Source organism: Pelodiscus sinensis, chromosome 1 (genome assembly GCF_052426305.1).
Source record: "Pelodiscus sinensis isolate ZL-2025 chromosome 1, ASM5242630v1, whole genome shotgun sequence".
Taxonomy (NCBI): Eukaryota; Metazoa; Chordata; order Testudines; family Trionychidae; genus Pelodiscus; species Pelodiscus sinensis.
The window spans coordinates 304,801,104-304,827,347 of NC_143052.1; the positions used below are offsets into that span (position 1 = coordinate 304,801,104).

Below are 26,244 nucleotides of genomic sequence, written 5' to 3' on the forward strand. Positions count from 1 at the left end.
ACATTATTAAAGGTCACTGACATATGATTGTATTCACAGCAGCAGGTCAAATGAAGATCTGATATAAGTCGGAACAACTCTCTAGATTTCAGTTCATCATAGTTTGAGCCAAGTGTTTAAGGGTATCCTAATTTTAACTTTGTGCAGTTATTTCTGCTTGTATTAAAAAAAAACCTTCAAAGATAACTTGGAAAGAGAAATTCACCACTGAATTCATTTTAGACTTTTTCCATTTTCAGCTTCTGATATTATGTCCCCACTAATTAGTCAGACGGTGACATTCACCACAGAAAGAAAGAAATTTAACTAAAAAGATTTAAAAGATGTTAAAATGTCTACCTAACTACTCCGCACAGGCAGCTAGTTGGCAAAAAGTAAGATATGGGGGAGGAGGCATACGTAGTATCAGAGTCTAGGGTCTACTTTGAGTTTCTTCTCCCTCTCCACCTTCAGTTCTTTTTATAATGGTTCATCTGAATTTCCTTGTTATTCTATGGACGTGAAAAAGTATTTAAAGTAAATAAACTCAGAAACATAAGAACATAAGAATGGCTGAACTAGGTCAGACTAAGGGTGTGTCTAGACTACAGGGTTTTGTCGACAAAAGTGGACTTTTGTCGACAAAACTATACCTGCATCTACACTGCCGCTGAGTTCTGTCAACATAACGTCGACAGAACTCAGCAGTTTTGTCGATAGCTGTAAACCTATTTCTACGAGGAATAACGCCTTTTGTCGACAGAGTTCTGCGTCTACACTGTCCTTTGCATCTATACTATCATGTCGACAAAGCAGCTTGCTTTGTCGACAGAACTGGATGTAGTCTAGACGCTCTTTGTCGACAGAAGCTTTGTCGACAGTATCTGTCGACAAAACTTCTGTCGACAAAAGCCTGCAGTCTAGACGTAGCCTTAAAGTCCATCTAGCCCTGTCTTCCAGCAGTGGCCACTCCCAGGTGCCCCAGAGGGATTGAACAGAACAGGTAATCATTAAATGATCCCTCTCCTGTCATCAATTTCAAGCCTCTGACAAACAGAGGCTAGGGACACCATTTCTACCCATTCTGGCTAATAGCCATTGATGAACCTAACCTTCATGAATGTACTAGTTCTTTTTTGAATCCTGTTGAAGTCCTGGTCTTCACAACATCCTCTAGTAAGGAGTTTCACATGTTGACTGTGCGCTGCGTGAATAAAAACTTCCATTGGTTTGTTTTAAACCAGCTACCTGTTAATTTCATTTGGTGACCCCTAGTTCTTGTTTTATGGTAACAAGTAAATAATTTTTCTTTATTCACTTTTTCCATATCAGTCATGATTTTATAGACCTCTGTAATATCCCCCCTTAGTCTCCTCTTTTCTAAGATGAAAACTCCTAGTCTTTTTAATCTCTCTTTGTATGGCGCCTATTCCAAACCCCTAATTATTTTAGTTGCCCTCTTCTGAACCTTTTCCAATGCCAACATATCTTTTTTGAGATCGGCAACCACATCTGCATGTACTATTCAAGATCTTGGAGTACCATGAATTTATTTATATATTTATTCTCTATCCCTTTTTTAATGATTCCTAGCATTCTGTTTGCTTTTTGGACTGCTGCACATTGAGTGGATATTTTCAGAGAACTATCCACAAAGACTCCAAGATCTCTGTCTTGAGTGGTTATAGCTAATTTAGTCCCCATCATTTTGTATGTATAGCTAGGATTATTTTTTCCAATGTGCATTACTTTACATTTATCAACATGAAATTTCATTTGCCATTTTGTTGCCAAGTGACTTAGTTTGGTGAGATCTTTTTGAAGCTCTTCATAGTCTTCTTTGGTCTTAACTATCTTGAGCAATTTAGTATCGTCTGCAAATTTTGCCAACTCACTGTTTGCCCCTTTCTCTAGATCATTTATGAATAGGTTGAATAGGATTGGTCTCTGTACAGACCCTTGAGGAACACCACTAGTTTTACCTCTCCCCATTCTGAAAACTGACCATTTATTCCGACCCTTTGTTTCCTGTCTTTTAACCAATTAGTCCACGAGAGTACCTTCCCTCTTATCCCATGACAATTTACTTAAGAGCCTTTGATGAAGGACCTTGTCAAAGTACACTATATCCACTGGATCCACCTTGTCCACGTGCTTGTTGACCCCCTTAAAGAACTCTAGTAGATTAGTAAGACACAATTTCCCTTTACAGAAATCATGTTGACTTTCCTCCAACAAATTATGTTCATTTATGTGTCTGAAAATTTTATTCTTTACTATAGTTTCAACTAATTTGCTTGATATTGACATAAGACATATTGGTCTGTAATTGCCAGGCTCACCTCTAGACCCCTTTTTAAATATTGGAGTCACATTAGCTATCTTCCAGTCATTAGGTGCTGAAGCTGATTTAAAGGATAGGTTATAAAGTACAGTTAATAGTTCCGCAATTTCACATTTGAGTTCTTTCAGAACTCTTGGGTGAATGCCATCTGGTGCCAGTAACTTGTTACTGTTAAGTTTCAGTTTGTTCCAGAACTTTCTCTAATGACACCTCAATCTGGGACAATTCCTCAGATTTGTCACCTAAAAAGAATGGCTCAGATTTGGGAATCTCCCTAACATCCTCAGCTGTGAAGACTGAAGCAAAGAATTAATTTAGTTTCTCCACAATGACCTTATTGTCTTTGAGTGCTGCTTTAGCATCTTGTTTGTCCAGTGGCCCCACTGGTTGTTTAGCAGGCTTCCTGCTTCTGATGTGCTTACAGAGTAACAGCAAAATATTTTTTGAGTTTTTGGCTAGCTGTTCTTCAAAGTCCTTTTTGGCTTTTCTTATTATATTTTTACACTTAATTTGACAGAGTTTATGTTCCTTTCTATTTTCCTCACTGGGATTTAACTTCCACTTTTTCAATTATGCCTCTTTATCTTCCACTGCTTCTTTTACTTGGTTCTTAAGCCACAGTGGCACTTCTTTGGTTCTCTTACTGTATATTTTAATTTGGAGTATTCATCTAAGATGGGCCTATATTATGCTGTCTTTGAAAAGTTTCCATGCAGCTTATAGGGATTTTACTTTTCTCACTGTACCTTTTCATTTCTGTTTAACCTCCTCATTTTTGTGTAGTTCCCCTTTCTGAAATTAAATGCTTCATACCTTAAAGGAAGAAGTTTATTATGTCATACCTTTTTATCGTAGCTCATATGAAATGTTATTTTTAAATAAATGTCAAATATTTTTAAAAATGTGAATAAGTTCTCTACCTTGATAATATCTTGTAAGAGTGAGTTTCATAGATTATTGGTTTACATTTGTTGCCCTTCAATTTTACTTGGTATCTGTTTTTTTCATGTAGCATAAGAGAAGGAAAATGGATATATCTGAGTGATCTTCTCTTTACTCCTCATTTTATGCCTCATGTTCATCTCCTCTTCCCATTTAAGTAATACTAATATTTTAAATCTCTTCTCATATGGACATTATTCCAAAATTCTTCAGACCTCTGTTACTTCTGCTATATCATAGTGTAGCCGGTTCAGCTGCCCGGAGGGGTTCCTCCACCTCCGGGTCAGTAGGCAGCCACTCCACCCCATTACACTTAGATTTCCACATCATCTTTATGTTTGAATTCCTATTTTTTCAAAAATATTCCTCAAAATGTGGAAATGAAAAACTATTTTTTGCACGAATTAGTTTTTGAGGTAAGTGACCAGTTCTTGCAGTATTCATATTTAATAAATGTCATCAACTTCTCCTGATGCTCAAAGGTCTTACACTCTAAAAATTATGTTAGAAAGTTTTGGTTAAATAGACATAGTTAACTTAGTAAAATTCTTAGTGGGTAATGAACATTTCAAGATCTTGTTCTTTGTGTCCATTAATGAGAGCTGTTATATTTTCCAACAGAGCTTTTCAGTCTTTGAAGATTTGTACTCTCTTCAGCAATTAACTTTGTTCACCTTCACTATGCACCTTAATATCAAAGTATCCCTTTGCTGTTTTTGTAAATGAGTAATTGCCCAAATACTGCATTCATCCCAGGTTCTGCACATTCACACGAGTAGCTTAATTAAAAAACAGACAAAAAACAAAATTCTACCGTAAGCTGCTAGTTATGAAGCAGTTGGAATCCCTGAAGTCCTTTATCATTGAAATGCTCAGTCGTTGCTTGAATGAAATGGATGATTCAGTGTTACTTATAGAAGTAAGGGAGATTATTAGCAGTGGAAGACACATTTGAACTTGCTGAAAAGATGGCTTTTGTCTCTTGAAAGACCAGCTCTCAGTAATAATTACACTATGTCTTTGCTTTATCCCAGCAGTTTCTCCTTATTCACACATTCAGTATTTGATTAGCTTTCTATTGCTTGTTAATCCCTGCAGGAATGCGGCTTTGGATATGGGGAGGATGCACAGTGCATGACATGCAGGCTAAACAGATTCAAGGAGGACTGGGGATTTCAGAAGTGCAAACCTTGTCTGGACTGTGCAGTAGTCAACCGGTTTCAGAAATCCAACTGTTCTACCACCAGCAATGCAGTGTGTGGGGACTGCTTACCAGGGTGAGTCAATTTCTATAGATGAAACTTAGAAAACAAAATTTTAAACTATTAACATTTACTTGTTTGTGTGATCTGGAGAAATGAGTACATTATTGGGAGTCAGAAAATCCATAGTACTAATTCTGAGTCTGTCAACAAGTTAGTGTATGGCCCTGAGCAAATCTCTTCACTTATCTGTTTTCCCACTTGTAAAATGGGAATAATAAATTTCCACACCTACCTCATAGCAGCATTGTGAGGTCTATTTCATCAATGTCTGTACAGTGCTTTGAGTACATAAAATGTGATAAAATGCTAAATACTATTATACTTTTGAGTTATTTCTTTTAAAAACTCAACATCTGATGAGACATTTCCAAATTTCAGATAAGTTGCAATTTAGCTTCTTCCTCTTTCCTTTCCAAACCAATTTAAAAAATACTATAAATGTATTACCACCTCAACACAGAAGTCAACATGCTTTCTAAATTGTGATAAAACCTCTTTAATCTTGAAACCTTTGTTTCCTTACACTTCTCATTATCACTGTGATATTTATGAATATATTTTTTACCTCTGAAAAATATTAATTGTTTAATCATCATGTTTTTACATCCTAAGATTTGATAATAGGGAGCTAAATTCTGTGCTCAATGTGCATGCTGTGTTCCTCACTTTGAATGGTATATCACACAACACTGAAGGCACTATTTGGTCCTGTGAATGTATATAGTCACTGATTCATCGTTTACACAGTGCACTGTGAATTTCCTGGAATAGTTTAATGTAAGTGAGAAAGAACTAGATCTTTATATTTTCTTATCTGGATCGAAAGTTGATACTCATTTCTAGTTCTAATTCCCATGGCCTCTAGAAATAGGAATTCTACAGGATTTGAATAGACTGTGTAACTCCACAAGAGTGCCCATTTGCAATTTTTACTGAAAAGAAGTAATAAAGCTACAGATTCCCTGCCCAAGGAATATTTCAAACTATAGCAGCAAAGAATGAAAATATGAGGGAGTATTGAAAAATAATGGCTACAACAAAAAATAATGGTACATCTACACTGCACACGTATTTCAAAATAAGCTATTCCAGAAGAAATACTCCAAAATAGCTTATTTCAAAATAGTTTATCTACACTTCTGAGGCAGGCTCCACTAATGTGGACGCGCTTCCCCTATTTAGAGCCCCATGAAGTACTAGGGAGTAATTACTTTGAATGGCCCTGGGTAGGTGCTATTTTGAAATAGCAGCAGTGGAGCGTCCACACTACAGCAATTTCAAAATAGCTATTTCAGAATAGGCGTTATTCCTCTGGAATGAGGTTCACAGAAGTTGGAATAAGCCATCCGTTATTTTGAATTTATTTCAAAATAACAGAATTACTGTGTAGACAACATAATGCTGTTGAGTAGACACACCTTGACTGTGTCTAGACTGGCAAGATTTTCCGCAAAAGCAACTGCTTTTGCGGAAAAACTTGCCAGCTGTCTACACTGGCCGCTTGAATTTCCGCAAGAACACTGATGATCTCATGTAAGATCATCAGTGTTCTTGCGGAAATACTGTGCTGCTCCCGTTCGGGCAAAAGCCCTCTTGCTCAAATCATTTGCACAAGAGGGCCAGTGTAGACAGCACAGTACTGTTTTGCGCAAAAAAGCCCCGATGGCTAAAATGGCAATCGGAGCTTTTTTGCGCAAAACCGTGTCTAGATTGGTACGGATGCTTTTCCACAAAAAGTGCTTTTGCAGAAAAGCGTCCATGCCAATCTAGACACACTTTTCCGAAAATGCTTTTAACTGAAAACTTTTCCGTTAAAAGCATTTCCGGAAAATTATGCCAGTGTAGACGTAGCCCTTAAGTGATTGAGTTATGCTTACAACATCCGATCCCTTGAAATCAGTTGAAAGAGTCCTGTTAACTTTAGTGATTTGGGTTGGGGTCATACTAACTTGCACATCTTGTTTCTGCCTGATTATCCCAACTTACACTCCAATACAGTGTAGCTAGAGGCAGTGTGTAGATAATGGTCTAGATACGTTCTGTAAGTAGTCATTTCTAAATAGCAGCTGAGAATGTTAATAATTTAGGCCGTGATCCTGCAAAGTCTTGTTTACATGCTCGAGTTTACCCAGTGTGAGTAGTTCCATTATGATCATTGCAGTTACTCAGGGTATGTCTACACTACAGTGTTATTTCAAACTATGCTGCTGGTCTGGGCTTGTTGTGCTTTTTTCTCCCCTGCACCCCTCCTCTCCCCTTTTTGGGAGGGGTGTGTGTGTAGGGGGGGGCTACTGGGGTTGTGGCAGGCAGGCCCTGGCTACATTCTGGGCCAGGTCCCCTTTTCTCTCTGCCTGCTCTGTTTGCAGGCAGCCTTTCCCCACCCCCCAGCTGGCTGCAGGAGCTGCTGGAGTTGTGGGGGTGGATATGGGGGCCTTTGCTGCCCTTACCCTGGTGCGGGGAGCGGGACCCCCATTTTCCATCTTTTTGGGGACTGCTTGGCCCCTTTCTTCACTTCTGCAGGCCTGGACTTCATCCTTCCTGCAACTACTATGCCCTCTGGAGTAAAGGAAGTAAGGGGGCTGCTTTACAGCAGCTCCCGGGGTTTCTCCTTCCCCCCCACAAGTTTGTAGGGGGAGGGTGAGAGTGTTTGTGAGGGGCCGTCTGCCATCTGGGCCCCTAGGTGGCAGCTGGTACAACTTTCTTGGGGTGCTGGGGCTGCAGGGTGGCTCCCTCTGCCCCCCACTGTCTCCCCTGCATCTCTGCTGTTGCTGGTCCCTCCCCAGCCTCAGGTGCTGCAGGGGCCATCTCCATCCTTGGCCCCACTGCTTGCCTCCCTGCCCCTCCCTTGCTCTGTTGGGTCCTGCAGCTGGTGATGTGAGCCTCCTCACAGCCTGCATTCCCCTCTCCTCTTTTCGTGTGCCCATATCCCCCTTTGTCATCTCGTTTGGCGCCTGAGCCTCCCACTCTCCTTTAGTTACCCTCCCACCACGCACCGTTTCACTTCCCACATGCCTTTAAATAATTGACCCTCTCACATTCCCAGTGCAGCCGGAGGAGCCGCTCTTACTGTCCTGTGCTGGGAGCTGTACCCCTTGTTCCTTTACCCCCCCCCCTTCCTCTTATGTGCGTTGCTGCCCTCTTACCCTGCTTCCAGCCTAGCAGGGGGAGTAGTGAGCCTTTCTCTCCCTCCCTCTTCCCCCTCTCCCCTGCTCCTGGCTCCACCCCCTGGCACTATTGGTCTCCCCTAATTGTCTGTTCCTGTCTCCCCCCCCCCGCCCCTCCATCCATAAACATAATGGAGGGACAGTCGTGTGATGCCCCTGCCACCCCTTGCCCACCCCCCCCTCACTGCCTCTATGAACCCTGAATCCTCTGAGGCTGCTGGGCCACCCACTCATGCAGTGGAGGTGGTGGACATGGGTGGAGATTCCAGAACCCCAGCTGCTCCTGCCGTGGCACCTTCTGCAACCGGTGTCACCACCAAGAAAGCCTCCCTGAAGGGCAGGAAGGGCCAGGGGACCAAGAAAGGCAAGAGCCCCGCCCCGAAGGCAAAACCTCCTGAGACAAAGGCTAACCCCCCTGCCGCGGCCTCAGCCGCGGCTTCCCCTCTTTCCTGTCCCCCTGTTCGTTCCACCAGCTCTGGGAGTGACGGTGTGCTGGCCCCCAGGGCATATGCCCAGGTAGCTGCCACTCCCCCCTCCTCCTCCGCCTGCTGCCTCCCAATCCACTGAAGCCGCTTACCGGAATTCCATCCCCGGCGGCCACAGCCCCTTTCCCACCTGACCAGGAGGCACGGGGTCTGATGCCTCCTGGTATTGGCCTCGCCCCACGTGGAGACCTACGTGCAGGCGTTGGCATGCATGGTGGGGCCCGCGGCTGTGGTGGTGGCCTCCAAGATGTTTGGGAAGGTGGTATTCTTCCTGGTGTTGGAGGCTGCCGCCCAGGAAGCAGTGGAGAAGGGTTTGGCATTGGAGGGAGTCCATGTCCCACTCGAGCCTTTGGAGGACCTGGGCATATGGGTGGTTTTTTCCCCCTGTTCCACCCTTCCTCCCCAATGCCATCCTATTACCTTTCCTCTCCACCCTGGGGAGGCCCTTGTCAGTCCGTAGTCCCCTTCCTTTGGGCTGCAAGGACCCTACCTTCTGCCACATTCTTTCCTTTCGCCGGCAGGTGCAAATCCAACCTCTGCCGGTGAGGCGTGGTGGAGGAGCCCTAGAAGGGTCATTTCTGGTGCCCTATCAAGGGGCCCAGTACTGGGTATATTACACCTTGGTGGAGGCCCGGTGTTTTCTCTATCAGGCGACAGGGCACATCCGAAGGGACTGCCCTCTGGCCCGGCTCGGAGATGCACTCGGGACCCCCGACGCCCAGGAGGGCACCGGCCCTACCATTGCCGGTGGCCCTGACGGTCTAGACCCTGGGGTCGCCCCTCCTCCAACCATGACTGTCATCAATCCCGCTCGGGCTCCGCAGGGCCCAGACGAGCATGTGGGTGCCACTGCCACCACCAGAAGTGGCAAGGCCAGGCCTGCAGAGCAGAGGGTGACAGGGTCAGAGACGGGACTCAGGTGGAGGTTTCCCCAGCTGCCCAGACCCCATCTTCCCTCGCCCTCACACCACTGCCCTTGCCCCCTGGCTCTTCCCCTAATCAGGCCCAATTCTCCTCTTCTGAGGGCTGGGAGGTTGCCATGGGGAGGTGCTGCAAATGAGCCCAACGTTCCACCCCACCTACTGAAGGGGAAGATACCCTCCTCATGCCTTTAGGGGTGGGTGTCAGAGCCATCCCTCCCTCTGAGCCCCTGGATGCTTCATAGCGCCATGAGGCAGCTAAGGTGGCCGCGGTGGTTGTGGAAGGAGTAAATGCCTCCCTCCCATAGTCCCTGCAAGAAGGAGTGTCCACAAGGGATGCTCCCACCGTCCCCACCTCCGCTGTGAGGGTGACCGCTGACCCTACCGCCAACAAGGGTGACCACTTGGCAGCGGGCAGCGGGCTTGCCTTCCTCTCCCAAGAGGTAGAGGCCTTAGAGTTAAACCTGGCTGCCTCAGAGGGGGATCAACATGCCTTGGAGGGATAACAGTTGGCCTCTCCTTCTCCTTCTAGCCCGCCGCTCTCCCTTTTCCCTGCCTCCGGGTTGTCCCAGAGTGTAACCAACTGCCCAGCCATTGGCATCACTTCGGCCACCGAACCCCTGGGGGATCCTAGTGTGTGGGAGTTCCCGTCATTCCCCATTACCCCTGGCGCTGGAGCCTCCAGCTCTGCACTCTTAGTGGTGCCGGAGCCTGGTGCTGGGGAGACACTAACTTCCCCCACCATTGCCACCGATCCCCCATCGTGCGAGGAGACACCGCAACCTGGTGCCTCTACTGCTGAGGCTTCAGACCCTACTCCTGCTCCCTATTCAGCCCCTCTCCCAACCGAATTTCCCACTTCTCTTCCTGCTCCCCCTCCTCCTTGTCTTTTCCTAATCCCCCATCTCTTCCTCCCCCTACTCCCCTTTCTACTCTTCCTCCTTTCCCTGATCCCTTCCCTGACCTCTTTTCCTCCCCTTACACTGTTAGGGTATGTCTACACTACAAAGTTAATTCAAACTAACAGCCGTTAGTTCTAATTAACTTTCATAGGCGCTACACATGCAAACCGCTAGTTCGAACTTAATTCGAACTAGTGGAGCGCTTAATTCAAACTAGGTAAACCTCATTCTACGAGGACTAACGCCTAGTTCGAATTAAGTAGTTCAAATTAAGGGCTGTGTACCCACTTAATTCGACCTAGTGGGAGGCTAGCCCTTCCCAGCTTGCCGTGGTGGCCACTCTAGGCACAACCAGGGAAATTCTTCTGCCCCCCTCCCGGCCCCGGAGCCCTTAAAGGGGCACGGTCTGGCTACAGTGCTTGTGCCAGGTGCAAGTCTGCCAGCACCCAGCCAGCAGACCCTGCACCTGGCACAGCATGAGCCAGCCATCTGCTGCCACCCAGCCCTCCGCCTCTTCCCGGGACCAGGCTGGCGGCTCCCAGGAGCCTGCCCGGGGCCGCAAGAGGTGGATGCCCGCCTGGTCTAGTGCAGAGATAGTGGACCTCATCCAGGTTTGGGGGGAGGCCTCCAATGTCCACAATCTCCCCACTAGGCACAGGAAAGTGGCCGTCTAGGGAAGGATAGCTGCCAGCCTGGCCACCAAAGGCCACATGCGAATCCAGGAGCAGGTTTGCGTGAAAATCAAGGTGGTCCAGTGAGACCCCCGACCCTGAGCTTAGAACATAAGAACGGCCATACTGGGTCAGACCAAAGGTCCATCTAGCCCAGTAGCCTGTTTGCCGACAGTGGGACGCAAGGCACTCAGGGCACTCCAAGACAGGACTGCTTTGCTGTCCCTCATCGAGGTAGACAAGCAAGCGGGGAACCCTGAGAACTGTCTGTCCGGGGTGGGAGTCGGGTCCCTTTAAGCACAGCCCTCAGCTAGCCTGAGACAGCAGCTCCACACTCTAAGTCCTAACCTGATGCCCTGCTTGCACTGGTTCCAGCCAACCTTAACTTCGGTTCAGGGTCCACTCAATGTGGACATGCTAGTTCGAATTAGCAAAACGCTAATTCAAACTAGTTTTTAGGTCTAGATGCAATAGTTCGAATTAGCTTAGTTCGAATTAACTAATTCAAATTAACTTAGTTCGAATTAGTGCTGTAGTGTAGACATACCCTTACTGCCGCCCCCGGGTCTGCCACGTTAAGCTCAGACGTTGGCTCCCAGGAGGCGGTTTTTGTTTCTCCCGCTCCCAGCACATCTGGGGCTGTTCTCCCTCCGCCACTATCTCTGTCATCATCCCAGCAGGGACTTCAGACTACCTGCTTTCCCGCATCAGTCGGTCGCGGGGCACGCAGAGCGGTCTGGCCCGAGGCCCCGACACACTGAGGGGCGAGATGCACAGCTTTTTGGAGGACATTCGTGGCTCCAAGAACAAAGTGGCTCTCGCCCTTCAGTGCTGGGGGGATATCCATCTCATCCTCCAGACCATAAGGGCCTTTCTGGGGGAGGATAAAGGGACTGGATGGTGGGAGGTTGCGGCCTACCAGCGGGCCCGCGGTTTCCGTGATGCCCTGCTTACATTTGGATATGGTCATGGTTTGCTGCGGGGCCCAATGGGGACTGTCAGCACTCCTGCCAGCAAGGATCTTCCCCAGCCCTCTTGATGACGCCGTTCGTCATTGCCACTCTGAACACCCGGGGCTGTTGGCTGGGTCTCCGCAGGTGTCGGGTACTCTCCTTCCTTTGGGAGGGGGGGACTCTGTCATCTTCCTGCAAGAGACCCATACCGCGTCGGCCACCGAAGTGAGCTGGCGGCTGGAGTGGGGAGACAGGGTGTACTTCAGCCACCTGCCAGCCAATCAAGCCGGGGTGGTGACCCTGTTCTCCCCAAACCTGCGACCTGAGGTGCTGGGGACTGCCGAGGTTGTGCAAGGCCACCTGCTGCACCTCCGGGTCTGGATAGAGGGGCTAACATTAAATCTCATTAACATCTATGCCCCGATATCCGGCCCGGAGAGGCTTCGCGTCTACCAGCGGGCGGTTGCGTTCCTCAGCTCTTTGGATCCTCATGAATGCCTGGTTCTGGGCGGGGATTTCAACTGCACCCTCGAGGAATGGGACCGCACGGGGACCGAGCGATGCCCGGCTGCCACGGACGTCCTTAGACAGATTGTAGACCACACTCCCTGGTGGACATCTGGCGTGACCGCCACCTGGGTGAGGATGCAGTGTTTACCTTCGTACAGGTGGAGGGTCAATGGTCGTTTCACTCCCGGTTGGACCGCATTTATCTCTCACGTCATCATCTCTTTCGAGCCCACTCCTCCAGCATTCGGCCGGCCCCATTCTCAGACCACCACTTGGTGGTCGTGATGGCCTATCTCTCCTACAGGCATTTTAACAACAACCTGCTGGAGGACGTGGGCTTTGTAGCATCCTTTCAGGAGTTCTGGCTGGCCTGGCGCGGGTGGCGGTGTGCCTTTCCCTCGGCGTGGCAGGGGTGGAATGTGGGAAGGTGCGCACGCGGTTCTTCTTCTGTGACTACACCCGGGGGGCCAGCCGGCGGAGGGATGCAGCAATAGAGCAGTTGGAACAGGAGGTTTTAGAGCTAGAGAGGCGGCTGGCCACCGGCCCCAGAGATCCACCCCTCTACAGAACGTAGCAGGAGGAATTTTGGGCCGTCGATGACCTTCAGGCCCGGGGTGCCTTTGTTCATTCCTGCATCCACCTCCTTAAGGAGATGGCTCGTGGCTCCCGCTTCTTCTACGCCCTGGAGAAAAAAAGGGGGGCAAAAAAGCACATCGTCTGCCTGCTGGCAGAGGATGACGCCCCCCTCTTGGATCTGGTGAAGATGCGCGAGAGAGCTCGCGCCTTCTACGCCTCCCTTTTCTCGCCGGATCTGACCGACGCTGACGCCCGCAGAGTCCTCTGGAATGAACTCCTGACGGTCAGCATGGGTGGCCAAGACCAGCTAGAGATGCTGCTCTCTCTGGCCGAGTTCTCGGAAGCCCTCCGTCTCATGCCCACCAATAAATCCCCGGGCATGGACTGGCTAACCGTGGAGTTCTACCGTGTGTTCTAGGATGTCCTCGGCCTGGACCTTGCCAAGCTCTGGAGTGCGGGGTCCTCCCTTTATTGTGTGGGCGAGCGGTGCTCGCCTTGCTGCCCAAGAAGGAGGACCTCCGCGATCTGAGGAACTGGTGTCCCGTCTTGCTCCTCAGCACAGACTATAAAATCGTCGCCAAAGCCATCTCCCTGAGACTCAAGTCCGTGCTGGCAGACGTGGTCCATCCAGACCAGACCTACACCATCCTGAGCCATACCATCTTCGACAACCTTTATTTGGTTCGGGATCTCCTAGAGCTAGGGTGTATGGATGGTCTGTCGTTCGCCTTCCTGTCTTTGAATCAGGAGAAGGCTTTCAACCGGATGGACCACGGGTATCTCCTGGGCACTCTGCGGGCCTTCGACTTCGGGCCCCGCTTTGTGGGCTTTCTGCAGGTGCTCTACACTTCCGCAGACTGTTTGATCAAGCTCAGCTGGACCCTGACCACACCAGTCAGCTTCAGGTGGGGAGTACGTCAAGGCTGCCCGCTGTCAGGCCAGCTGTATACTCTGGCCATCGAGCCCTTCCTCCGTCTTCTTTGCAAGAGGTTGAGGGATTGGTGCTCTGTGAGCCGGAGATGTGGCTGGTCCTGTTGGCATACGCCAACGACGTGCTCCTCGTGGTCCAGGACCCGGGAGACCCGGGTCAACTGGGTCAAGAGCTCTGGCCTGGGGTTAGGGGCCGGGTGGCAGGCGAGCACCCTCCCACCCGCGCTTCAGGACATGAGGTGGAGTGTGGGTCCGCTGCTCTATCTAGGCATTTTTCTCTCTGTCACACATCCCTCTTCACCGGAGAACTGGCAAGGTTTAGAGTCCAGGGTGACTGAGCGATTGCGGAGATGGACAGGACTGCTCCAGTGCCTCTCCCTGCGTGGGAGGGTACTGGTGCTTAACCAACTAGTCCTGTCCATGCTCCGGCACCATCTCAGCACTCTGGTGCCGCCCCCGGGTTTCCTGGATCAGATCCAGCAGCTGCTGCTGCGGTTCTTCTGGCCAGGACTGCATTGGGTCTCTGCAGGGGTTCTCCATCTTCCCCTGGAGGAGGGAGGGCAGTGCCTGATGTGTTTGCGCACGCGGGTTTGTGTCCTCCACCTCCAGGCCCTGCAGAGACTCTTATTTAATGCAGTAGTCCAGCATGGAGCACGCTGGTGCACGCTTTCCTTCGCCGCTTCCGAGGGCTCCGATATGACCGGCAGCTCCTTTATTTGAGAGGTCTTCCGCGAGACCTCTCTGAGCTGCTGGCCTTCTACCAGGACCTCCTCCGGGCCTGGAAGCTACTAGAGGCGACCAGGTCCTTGGGAGCCACCAATGGGGCAGACCTTCTCACGGAGCCCCTGCTACACAATCCCCATCTACATGTGCAGGCAGTGGAATCCCCCTCGGTGCACCAGAGGCTGGTCCTGACAGAAGTCACAAGGATCGGAGACCTCCTGGACTACAAGCGGGGAGACTGGGTGGATCCTCGGGTGCTCGCCCAGCGCATGAGGCTCTCCACCCTATGTATTCCCCGGCGCATGCTTCAGGATGTGAAGGATGCTTTGCTGCCCACCGCTCGGGTTTATCTCGACAAGATCCTGCGAGAGGGTGCCCCTCACCCCCGGCCCGCCTGATCTATCCATTGGCCCTAAGCTCCACTTACCTCCCCTACCGCCTCCCCCTCATCACCCGAGCCGGCTGCATGCGTGGCAGCCAGTCCCCTTCCAAACCGCACCAAAGAGTCACCTGTACATGCTCGTGCTTCACACACTCCACTTCCCCACCCTTGTGTCCTGCCCAGACACCAAGTGGCGGGACCTCCTACCACCAATAGAGGGTGGGGAGCCCCGGTGGGACAGTCTCTATTTCACCTTGGTTCCACAGCCCATCGGGGACATCAGCTGGAGAATCCTGCACGGAGCTGTGAGCACGGGTGTGTATTTGGTGCGGTTCACCCCCATTCCGAACACCTGCCCCTTCTGTGGTGAGAGGGATAACCTGGCGCACATGTACCTTGAGTGTGCCAGGTTACAGCCCCTCTTTCGGCTCCTCCAGAACCTTTTGTTGAGGTTCTGGCTGCACTTCTCCCCTCACCTGTTAATTTACACACACACCCATCTGAGGCCCCACAAAGTCGTGGGACCTTCTAGTCAACCTCCTCTTGGCTATTGCCAAGTTGATAATTTATAAGACCAGGGAGCAGAGGCTGGCCGAGGGAAGGGCCTGCGACTGTGGGACCTATTTCCGTTCCTGCATCCGCTCATGTATCCGGGCAGAGTTCTACTGGGTGGCGTCCGCTGGCTCTCTCGAGACCTTCGAGGGGCAGTGGGCGCTGTCTGGGGTTCTCTGCTCGGTGTCCCCATCCGGTTCCCTTGTTTTAGCCCTCTGACCCTCACACCAGTCCCTGTTTTCCTTTTATTTGTCCCAAGTAATTACTTGGTTTCCTGGGCTCAGTGGACCCTCCCCATAGGCTGGGGGGAGGTCCTTTAGATGTGGATGGGCTAACCCCTGCCCACCTCCCGGATTCCAATAGGCACCCCTGCTCTGTCACACCTAATACAAGGCTCGGAACAAAACTAAGGAAGTTGGTGAGGTGTTGGAGACTGTCATACTCCAGCACAGGTTATTTTAAAGCCTAATTCTCAAAAGCATGTGATGGGCAGCAGGATACAAACTTACAACAGATAAGAGAAGTAGCAATGGGGAGGGATAGCACGGTGGTTTGAGCATTGGCCTGCTAAACCCAGGGTTGTGAGCTCAATCCTTGGGGAGGCCATTTATGGATTTGGGGCAAAAATTTGTCAGGGATGGTACTTGGTCCTGCTGTGAAAGCAAGGGACTGGACTCAATGACCTTTCAAGGTCCCTTCTAGGTCTAGGAGATAGGCAATCTCCATTAATTTATGTTAGGTAGTTCTCATTATCCCATTGCTACTTCTCTTATCTGTTTTAAGTTTGTGTCCTGCTGCCAATCACCATAGCATATGAGAACTTCCTAAAGTCTCTGGTGCCTCTGTCTTTTCCAGGTCAAATCTCTGCTTTGGGTATGGTGTTTAGGTTTTATATTTTGTGGGTAGTTAACTGGTTTGTTCATTCAAGAGAGTTGTGTTCATTTGCTCCTCCCTATGGCTTAGCCCTTGTTATTTGCTGCCCCCAGCCATCTGACTAACTCCTCATAGAATCATAGACTTGGACGGAACCTTGAGAGGTTCCTGCACTCATGACACCCATCTAGACCATCCCTGACAGGTGTTTGTCTAACCTGCCCTTAAAAATCTCCAGTGATGGAGATTCCAGATTTCCCATACTCCTCAGAAGCAGTGCAAAAGGTCATGGGAGTCAAGGATAATAAAGTATCAGAGGCGTAGCCGTGTTAGGGTACATCTAGACTACATGCCTCTGTCGCCAGAGGCATGTAGATTAGGCTACCAGATATAGTAAAATGAAGCGGCGATTTAAATAATCGCCGCTTCATTTAAATTTACATGGCTGCTGCGCTGAGCCGACAAACAGCTGATTAGCTGTTTGTCAGCTCAGCGCGATAGCCTGGACGCACGGGTGTCAACATCAAAGGTATTTGTCGATCACCCAGGTAAGCCTCCTGGGATGAGATTTACCTGGGTGGTCGACAAATACCTTTGATGTCGCCACCCACGCGTCCAGACTATCGCGCTGAGCCAACAAACAGCTGATCAGCTGTTTGTCGGCTCAGCGCAGCAGCCATGTAAATTTAAATGAAGTGGTGATTATTTAAATCGCCGCTTCATTTTCCTATGTCTGGTAGCCTAATCTACATGCCTCTGGCGACAGAGGCATGTAGTCTAGACGTACCCTTAGTCTGGATCTGCAAAAGCGACAAGGAGTCCTGTGGCACCTTATAGACTAACAGATGTATTGGAGCATAAGCTTTCGTGGGCAAAGACCCTCTTCGTCAGATGCATGTAGTGGAAATTTCCAGGGGCAGGTATAAATATGCAGGCCAGAAGAAAGCTAGAGATAACGAGGTTAATTCAGTCAGGGAGGGTGAGGCCCACTTCTAGCAGCTAATCTGGAGGAGTGAACACCAAGAGAGGAGAAACTGCTTTTGCAGTTAGCTAGCCATTCACAGTTTTTGTTTAATCCTAAAATGATGGTGTCAAATTTGCAGATGAACTGTAGCTCAGCAGTTTCTCTTTGAAGTCTGGTCTTGAAGTTTTTTTGCTACAGGATGGCTACCTTTAAATCTGCTACTGTGTGTCCAGGGAGATTGAAGTGTTCTCCTACAGGTTTTTGTATATTGCCATTCCTAATATCTGATTTGTATCCATTTATTCTTTTACGTAGGGACTGTCCAGTTTGGCCGATGTATACAGCAGAGGGGCATTGCTGGCACATGATGGCATATATTACATTGATAGATGTGCAGGTGAATGAACCAATGATGGTGTGGCTGATCTGGTTAGGTCCTGTGATGGTGTCGCTGGTGTAGATATGTGGGCAGATAATAAAGAATAATAAAGGATCTGAGGGCGAGAGAAGTAATTACTGTGCAGATGCCTGGGAGTGAACCTGGAAGGTTGTTGGAGATGGGTGCAAGAAGTTTGCAACAGGTTTCTTTGGGCAGGGCTGAAATTATTGGTGAGTTGGGGAGCCTCCCCCATGCAGACTTTGTTTGATCTCAGCCTCTTGTTCATTCAAGCACATTCTCTCCATACCCATGTGTCCCTGCACTCCCAATAGTCCTTCTGAGCCCCAGTCTGTGACCTATGAGTAGCTCCATGCTCTTTCTGTCCCACCGTATTCTGTGTCTCCTCACCTAGTCCATAGGCAGGGTGCTGTGAGAAACACAGTCTCTCCCCATCCTTCTTCAAAGTAGGTCGAATCAGCTGCCCTCTGTTCTGATGTCGTAACAACTCCTGCTGGATGAAAGGTACAACTGCAACACCTTTCTGGCAAAGTGAATTTTCTTTGGAGGAAAAAAAATCTGAGAGGATACGAGTTCTCTGTGTGTATATGCAGTTTCACAGAATTACCCCAGGCACACAGACACCACTGTAGTAACAAGATGATTACAAGCTGTTCTTTTATCTTTTAGATTTTACAGGAAGACGAAGCTTGGTGGCTTTCAAGACATGGAATGTGTTCCTTGTGGAGATCCCCCTCCTCCCTATGAACCTCACTGTAAGTACTTAACTGTACTCAAATTAGAACAGAACCAACTTTTGGCCTCATATTTTTTCTTACTTTTGTCTAGAAAGCTAAGTCAAGTGTACTTTCATTGCTGAAACTGACCCACGTGATTTCTCTTTAATCAAGTTTGCTGACAAGAAAGTAAACATCTTTGTTTCAGTACAGTTGCCGAGTTATAGTATGCCAGAACCCAGTTGGCTCTGCCAAATTTTGCAACAAAACTTGGATGATTTAATAGTTTTTGTCTCTGTCTCTTTGAACTAGAGGGTCTCCATTTTAGGTACCCTCAATCGGAGAATTTCAGTAGCAGTGACCATCTGGGTCACATATGCACAGTCCCCATCTTGTGGCTCCATTAGTGATTCAGCTGGTGCATGCAATCTGACCCCTTCTGTACCTTCTCAGTTGTCCTTGACCTGAGATTGAGTTCGCAGCAGTATCACAGTTAGCTCCTTTAATGTTGAACTAGTTTATCTAGAGTAGTTTAATATTTAGGTATTTACCATTTCTTCCCTGTTACTATTTTTCCTTAGTTTATCCCACAGACTACAGCCAGAGTTTATGCCACACACTCTTTATAATTAGGCTCACCCTTATGGTAAACCACAATTATTCAAGCTATGCCTAGGATGAAAGCACTGCCTTTTATGCCAAGATGCCATGCCACAGCTGGACAGCCATTCTCACTAAGTCTGCTGTTTGGGTGAGTTGTACGTCCCTCAGAAATGTACCAACTGCTGCAACTTAATGGTTTGCACCAGAAAGGACACAGACTTACATCTCAAACTTATCCTCATGGAAACATCCCTGATTCCCTGGATCCAGCTTCAGACCCTGACCAGCAAACCCATTCAAAACAAATGTCCCATCAGACCTCATCCTTGTAATAAAGGAAGGCTACTTCTTCTAAAAAGTCAAAGAGAAAAGCTGCAGCTTCTCCTCATTCATTCTGAATGGTCAGAGTAGAATTCTAATGCTCTATCATTCCTTAAACCCTTTTGTCTTTCACTGTGAAACAGAATGACAAATATTTGTGCAGCTAGCTTTGTTGAGCTATTATAGATGAAAAGGAAAAGTTTAAATGTCTTGCTCCAATAAATTAATCGTCTTCTGAGGTTCTTTGGCAAGTTTTTATTTGTTTATGAATTTTACCACAAGGGCATGAACTTCCTGGGCTAAAGGTTCATAGTAAGTCTGAGCCATTGATGAGGACCTCTGTGTATGGGGAACAGTTGATTATTACCTAGTTAGCTATAAATCTAAGTTCTTGCTTTTATCTTGTGTCTTTCTGCAGACATTTTAAAAGAGAAATTTGGTTTAAATATTTACTCATGGAAAAACAGGCTGTGGATTGTTAAAGATGAAGTTGAAAGAGTTCTATAATGGACAAGTAAAGAGTGTTAAAGGCTAGGAGAATTATCACCTTTGTGTAAACTTTCAAGGGCAAACAATGAATTCTCTGTGTAATTTGGCATAATAGAAAATTAAATATACATAGACATAACTATATTTTAAAATATTAAGTTCAAAATATTTTATAAATAACCCCTGCCTACATTTTTGTGCAACAGTCAAACATTAGGGCTGAGTCTAGATTGGCCTGAGTTTTCCGTTAAAAGCATTTTCGGAACAGAGCGTCTAGATTGGCACGGATGCTTTTCCGCAAAAGCACTTTTTGCGGAAAAGCGTCCGTGCCAATCTAGACGCGCTTTTCCGCAAAAAAGCCCCGATCGCCATTTTCGCAATTGGGGCTTTTTTGCGGAAAACAAATCTGAGCTGTCTACACTGGCCCTTTTGAGCAAAAGCTTTGCGCAAAAGGGACTTTTGCCTGAACAGGAACAGAATAGTATTTCCACAAGAAGCACTGATTTCTTACAGTAGGAAGTCAGTGCTTTTGCGGAAATTCAAGTGGCCAGTGTAGACAGCTGGCAAGTTTTTCCAGAAAAGCGGCTGATTTTCTGGAAAAAGTGGCCAGTCTAGGAACACAGCCCTTGAGTGCTTGGTGTATTTGTAGCATGGCTATATTCATTCACTTTCTAAATTGAAGTGCAGACACGGTTACAGTATATTCCTGGAATAATTGAGACTGCAACCAGTACTCTTCATCTATTTATGCTAGAGACCTAGGCCATGTCCACACTCAGGGGTTCTTTCGAAAAAAGTAGCCTTTTTTTGAAAGAACTTCCCCTGCGTCCAGACTCAAGCCGCGTTCTTTCGAAATTAAATCGAAAGAACGCGGCTTTTCTTTCGACGGCGGTAAACCTCGTTTCACGAGGAAGAACGCCTTTTTCGAGGGAGATCCGTCGAAAGAACGTGAGTCTGGACGGGGGGAGCCCTTTCTTTCGAAATTATTGGCCTCCAGGAACAAGCCCTGGTGGACAATCTGGGCCATGGGTTGCACGTCTGTGGTTCCTGGCTGCAGCCATTCCTTAAAGGGACAGGCGCACCCTCACAGCCACTTGTTGCAGACAAGGAGCCAGAGCACACGGCGACCTTGCTGCAGCATGTCACAGCCCCAAGAGCGTCCTGGCCCTTCCACCGAGCCTTCTGGGGACCCAGCCAAGGGCTCCAAGCGCCGGGCACCATCCTGGTCCGGCGCAGAGATCAAGAGCCTGCTGGAGCTGTGGGGAGAGGAGGAGGCCTTACAGGCCCTCAAAAGCCGGCGGCGAAATGCCGACATTTATGGCCGCATGGCTGAAGTCCTAGCCCAGAAGGGCCACTACCCCCGCACCCAGGACCAGGTGCGCTCCAAAGTGAAGGAGCTGCGGCAGGGCTACGCCAAAGCCAGGGAGGAGAGCTCCCGTTCTGGGGCAGCCCCCCACTACTGCCCCTACTACCCAGAGCTGGACCAGATCCTGGGTGGCAGTGCAGAAGCACGCACACCACGGCAGTTCGTCCAGTCTGGATTGGCAGACCCCGTGGTGGACGCTCCCGAGCAGGACCCAGAGCAGTCTGGAGACGGGGACATGGTGCCAGAGGAGGAGGACAACGAGGAGACGGCAACCCTCACCCTGGAGCCAGTCACCCAGACCTCTGAGGCCTCCCAGGCGTCATCTGGCGCGGGAGAGGAAGCAGCAGGTGAGTACAGTGAGGTTGTGTCACACCCGGGGGGGGAGGGGGAGGTAGGTGGGTGGGTGCACAGAGGGTGATGCACAAGGGAAACCTGTCATGCTCAGGCTGATGCCCAGGTCACACACACACACACACACAGTGTGACCTTCAGAATGTCTGCTTCCCCTGTCTCAAGGGAGAGGGCATGCCCTTTTGGACAGCTGTTGCACACATGACTGATTGTGATAGAAATGTAGCCGTGTTACTCTGATCTGAGGAAGTGGGTCTGGCCCTGGAAAGCTCATCCCCTAATAAACCATCCTGTTAGTATTGTAAGTGCTACAGAGTCCAGTTTATAGGACTGATTGTGTCTTCTTCTTTTCCTCCACAGCCGGACCAGCCGTGGAAGAGGGCCGCAGCACCCCAGCCCCACCTCCATCTCCATCTCCACCTCGGAGACATGGGAGCCGCAGACACAGGCGTGTCTACGCCGACATCCTCCGGCAGCACGTCGAGGCTGTGCAGGAGCAAACGCCATCCTGCTACAGAGGGCGGAGGCAGAGGAGCGGTGGCGTGATCGGCTCATGAATGAGCTGGTCCTGCAGCGCACGGTGCTGTACGCCACCCTGAGGGAGGTCAGTGGCTTACTTGCTGCTGTGCCTGGTCCTGCTCCTCCAGCACCCCATGACCCCACCCCACCAAACCCCCCTTCCACAACAGCAGCCCTTTCCCCCCTTGGACCTCCCTCTCCCCCAGCTCCCCAGCCCCTCTCTCCCCCTGGCCCTCCTCTCCCCCAGGCTTCCACGTCCCAAGAGCCCCCCAGCAGCCAGCCAACCGACAGGTGCATCACCCGATCCCGTAGCCGGGGAGCACCCCAAACACGAGGCCCAGCCAGGAAAGGGAAATCTGCCAAGCCCCGTTCAACCTGATCCCCTTCCCCCCTCCAGGTTTCCAGTCCCCTTCCCCCCTCCAGGTTTCCAGTCCCCTTCCTCCCTCCAGGTTTCAATCACCCCCATCACCCCACTTATTAAGCACAAACAAAGGGTTAAAGGAACTGTTTGTTTATTGTATATAGTTTGGCAACAACAAAAATGAAAAAAAATTTTGTTATTTTGCCACATTGTTTGATAATATGTACAAAATTATAAATAAGTAAAGAGAACATTTTATTTTGAAACACACCCTGGTGTAAGTGATGTGTCCAAACTGGGTCAGGAGATGGGTTGTGGAGGGAAGCTTCTATTGGGGGCCAGGGCCCAGTCCCCAGGCAGAAGCCCCTCAGTGCACTCAGTGGCCTCCACTGGAGAATTGGTCCCGGAGGGCCTCCCGGATGCCAACTGCAGACCGGTGAGCCTGGCGGATGGCAGCTGTCCGGGGCTGGGCAAAGAGCCTCTCCTGGGCATCAGCAGCTCTCCCCCACCCTGGTAGGAAGGCCTCCCCTTTCCTCTCCACGAGGTTATGGAGGACGCCACACGCGGCCACCACCTCAGGGATGTTGGTCTCCCCCATGTCGAGGCGTGTGAGCAAGCACCGGAATCTGCCCTTTAAACGGCCAAACGCACATTCCATCTGGTTACGAGCCCGGTTAAGGCGAGCATTAAACTGCTCCTTGCTCGCATCCAGCTGGCTGGTGTAGGGCTTCATCAGCCACGGCATCAGGTGATAGGCGGCATCAGCCACTATGCACACCGGCATGTGCACATCCCCAACCGCAAACTGGCGATGGGGGAAAAATGTTCCTGCCTGAAGCCTCCGGTACAGGTACGAGTTTCTGAAGATGCGGGCATCGTGTGCCCGCCCTGACCACCCAACACAAATGTCCGAAAACTGTCCACGATGGTCGACCAGGGCCTGGAGGACCATAGAAAAGTAGCCCTTTCGATTGATGAATTGGGCTGCTCGATGGGGCGGTGCACGGATGGCAATGTGTGTCCCATCGAGCGCTCCTCCGCAATTGGGGAAGCCGAGGGCAGCAAAGCCGGCCATGACGCTGTCCAGATCCGGTAGACAGATGAGCCTGTTGAGCAGCTCCGAATTGATGGCCCTCACCACCTGCAGAACGAGACAGACAACAAAGTGTTAGAAGGGGTGCCTTATGTCTTAGGAGGAGAACCCACCGCCCACCTTCCCTCTCAAACAAACAGCCCGGGAATCCCCTCCTCAGAACCCCCCCCCCACAATTCAGGGTGAGTGGAGGAGCTCCCTCCCACTCCCACTCCCACTCCACTTGGCCCTTCCTGACAGTCTCCCTTCCCCCCACCCCAAACTGTGACTGTCCCCAGACAATGACTTACCTCCATCAAGACGGCCCCGACAGTAGATCTCCCCACGCCAAATTGGTGTCCCACGGAGCGGTAGCTGTCGGGGGTTGCCAGCTTCCAGAGGGCAATGGCGACCCTCTTTTCCAGGGGGATGGCGGGCCGCAGGTGGGTGTCTTGCCGTTGCGGAGCAGGGGCGAGCCAGGTACACAGCTCCTGGAAAGTGGTCTTTCTCATGCGGAAGTTCCGTAGCCAGTCTTGGTCATCCCAGATCTCCATCACGAGCCGGTCCCACCAGTCAGAGCTGGTGTGAAACCTCCAAACACGCCTGTCCACGAAAAAGTTCGGAGGCAAGGGCAGTGTGGCTGCCGGACGGGGGAACCCCTCGTCCCTCTGGTCTGGGTCCAGCTCGGGAAGGAGCCTCATGATTGTCTCACGAAGATGCAGCAACAGCTGCAGTATGGTGGTGTGGGGCCATCGCCTGCCCAGGGGCAGCTCTGGCTCCATGCCACAAATAAGGGTCTGCAAGCAGAAAAACCTCAAAAGAAAAAACTGCTGGGGTGTCCCAGGAAGCTGAGCACTCCAAAGCAGCACTGCAATGCCTTGCAAAATTCCTCAAGGGACAGCAAAGGCAGCTGCAGGAGCAGAGCAACGGGTGTTCAGGAGTGTCCCTCTCACCACGCGTCTCTGCAAAGGGCAGGCAGGCAGCACCCGGAAGGAAATGCTGCCCCCATGCCCTGGCAGAAGCAGTTCCGGGTGGCTTTCAATTTCGAAAGAGCGTCCGGCAGTCTGGACACTCTTTTTCGAAATAGCGGATCGATCTTTCGATCCGCGCATTGTAGTCTAGACGCGCTCTTTCGAAAGAGGCTCTTTCGAAAGAAGCCTGCAGTCTAGACACAGCCCTAGTGTTAAACACACACACACACACACACACACACACACACACACAGTATAGACTGTCAAGTTAAAAGTAGATGTGAATCTAACCCTGACTTATCTGTGTCCAGCAATGAAATTATGGAAGAGTAAATGAGAATGAAATTATGGAAGAGTAAATGAGATACTTACAGCTAGTCTTAGACTCATCAAACAGGAAATAAAGGAGAAATTAAGAAAACAAATTGTATCAAATAAAGTATACCATTGAACTATCCTACTGAAGTCTTTCTTTTTGAAGAGGAGCTGTCAGACTTAGAATGTTTACCAAAAAGGCATTATGCTACCATAAACATCTATGTATGGCATTAAACATGTTTGAATAAGAGCTTTCTTCTTCACAAATCCAGTTTTATCATCTGCTTTGCCCTATAGTCAATTTTTAAGAAAGAATTTGTAAATATCACATTTGTCATTAGAAGATGTACTTGTGTGTGTTTTGCAAGGGATAGGATTCTTGGTTGAAGGTGGAAGCTTGGTAATTAACAAGTAAAAGGATACAAAAATGTTAATTTCTATCTCTTACTTCTTTTCAAAGAATCTCTTTATATACAAAAAAAAAATTCCTGCAGGATGGCAGAGTGATGTCATCATGTCATCTGCATCCTCATGCCTCAGCCTCCATCCTCAGCCACTTGCTGTGGCCATCCTCAGCACTGTCCCCTCCAGGCATGGGCTGCTCCAGCTCCAGCTCCTGGTTCATGTCATGGGGGGGTTGAACCACCAGGGAGGAGCTGCTGGGATTCCTCCCCTCTGCCATCCTAGCCTGACCCCCTCCCCCAGGCTAAGCTAGGTCCCCTCTGTCATCTGAGTCGGACCCTCCCCTGCCACCGGGTCCCTCTGCCATCTGAGCCCGCCCCATCTGGGCCACCCTGCATCCCCTCTGACATCTGAGTCCGCCCCCCAACCCTCTCACCCTTTCTGCTGAGACTCTGCACCCCCAGCTCTCTCCTGCGCCTTCCCTCCTGGCCAGACATCTACCCTCAGAGAGAGGTGGATTGGTGAGCATAGCAAGCAGGGGGCACAGCCCCCTAGTAAAGCTTTAATTTTGGAATCTTTATTGTGTTTGAGTTTCCATGGTACTCTGAGAATACTATCAGGCAATCCCAGTCCAACTTTGAGAGATATGAAAAACATGTATACTTAAATTAAAAACATCTGTCTTAGACTTCACTAAAAAACTACCCACAGAGAGTCAGTCTAAAAGCTCTCTCATCTTCTGGGAAGTCAGTCACCCTCTTATTTGAAGTGACTTGTTACACTTCGGCTATGTCTACCCTGCAGGCTTCTTTCATAAGAACTGTTTTGCGCAAGTGTTCTTGTGCAAAAGATCTTCCACAAGAGCGCGTCCACACTGCCATGTGCTTTTGCGCAAGAGATGTGCTTTTGCATAAGTGCATCCATGGCAGTGTGGATGCTCTCTTGCGCAAGAAAGCTCTGATGGCTATTTTAGCCATAGGAGTTTCTTGTGCAAGAAATTCATGTTGCTTGTCTACACTGCCTTCTTGTGGAAGAGCTCTTGCACAAGAGGGCTTATTTCTTGTGGGGAGAGGAATAATTCTTCCCGAAGAAGCCCTGTTTTCTTATGCTATACTGTAAATTTACTTGCACAAGAATGCACGTGCAGTGTAGGCAGCCGGCAAGTTTTTGCACAAGAATGGCTGTTCTTGCGCAAGAAGCATGCAATGTAGACACAGCCTTCA

At 49.4% G+C, this 26,244-nt stretch overlaps 1 protein-coding gene across 4 annotated transcripts in view; it reads left to right on the forward strand.

Moving 5' to 3' along the window:
• The window catches only part of TNFRSF19 (TNF receptor superfamily member 19), a 131,538-nt gene that overhangs the window by 54,851 nt on the left and 50,443 nt on the right, over window positions 1-26,244 (forward strand). For all 4 annotated transcript variants that reach the window (XM_075919267.2, XM_075919268.2, XM_075919270.2 and 1 more), the window contains exons 4-5: window positions 4,364-4,542; window positions 18,202-18,287. In XM_075919267.2, coding sequence (XP_075775382.1) covers window positions 4,364-4,542; window positions 18,202-18,287 — 265 coding nt within the window. The remainder of the gene's footprint in view (window positions 1-4,363; window positions 4,543-18,201; window positions 18,288-26,244) is intronic.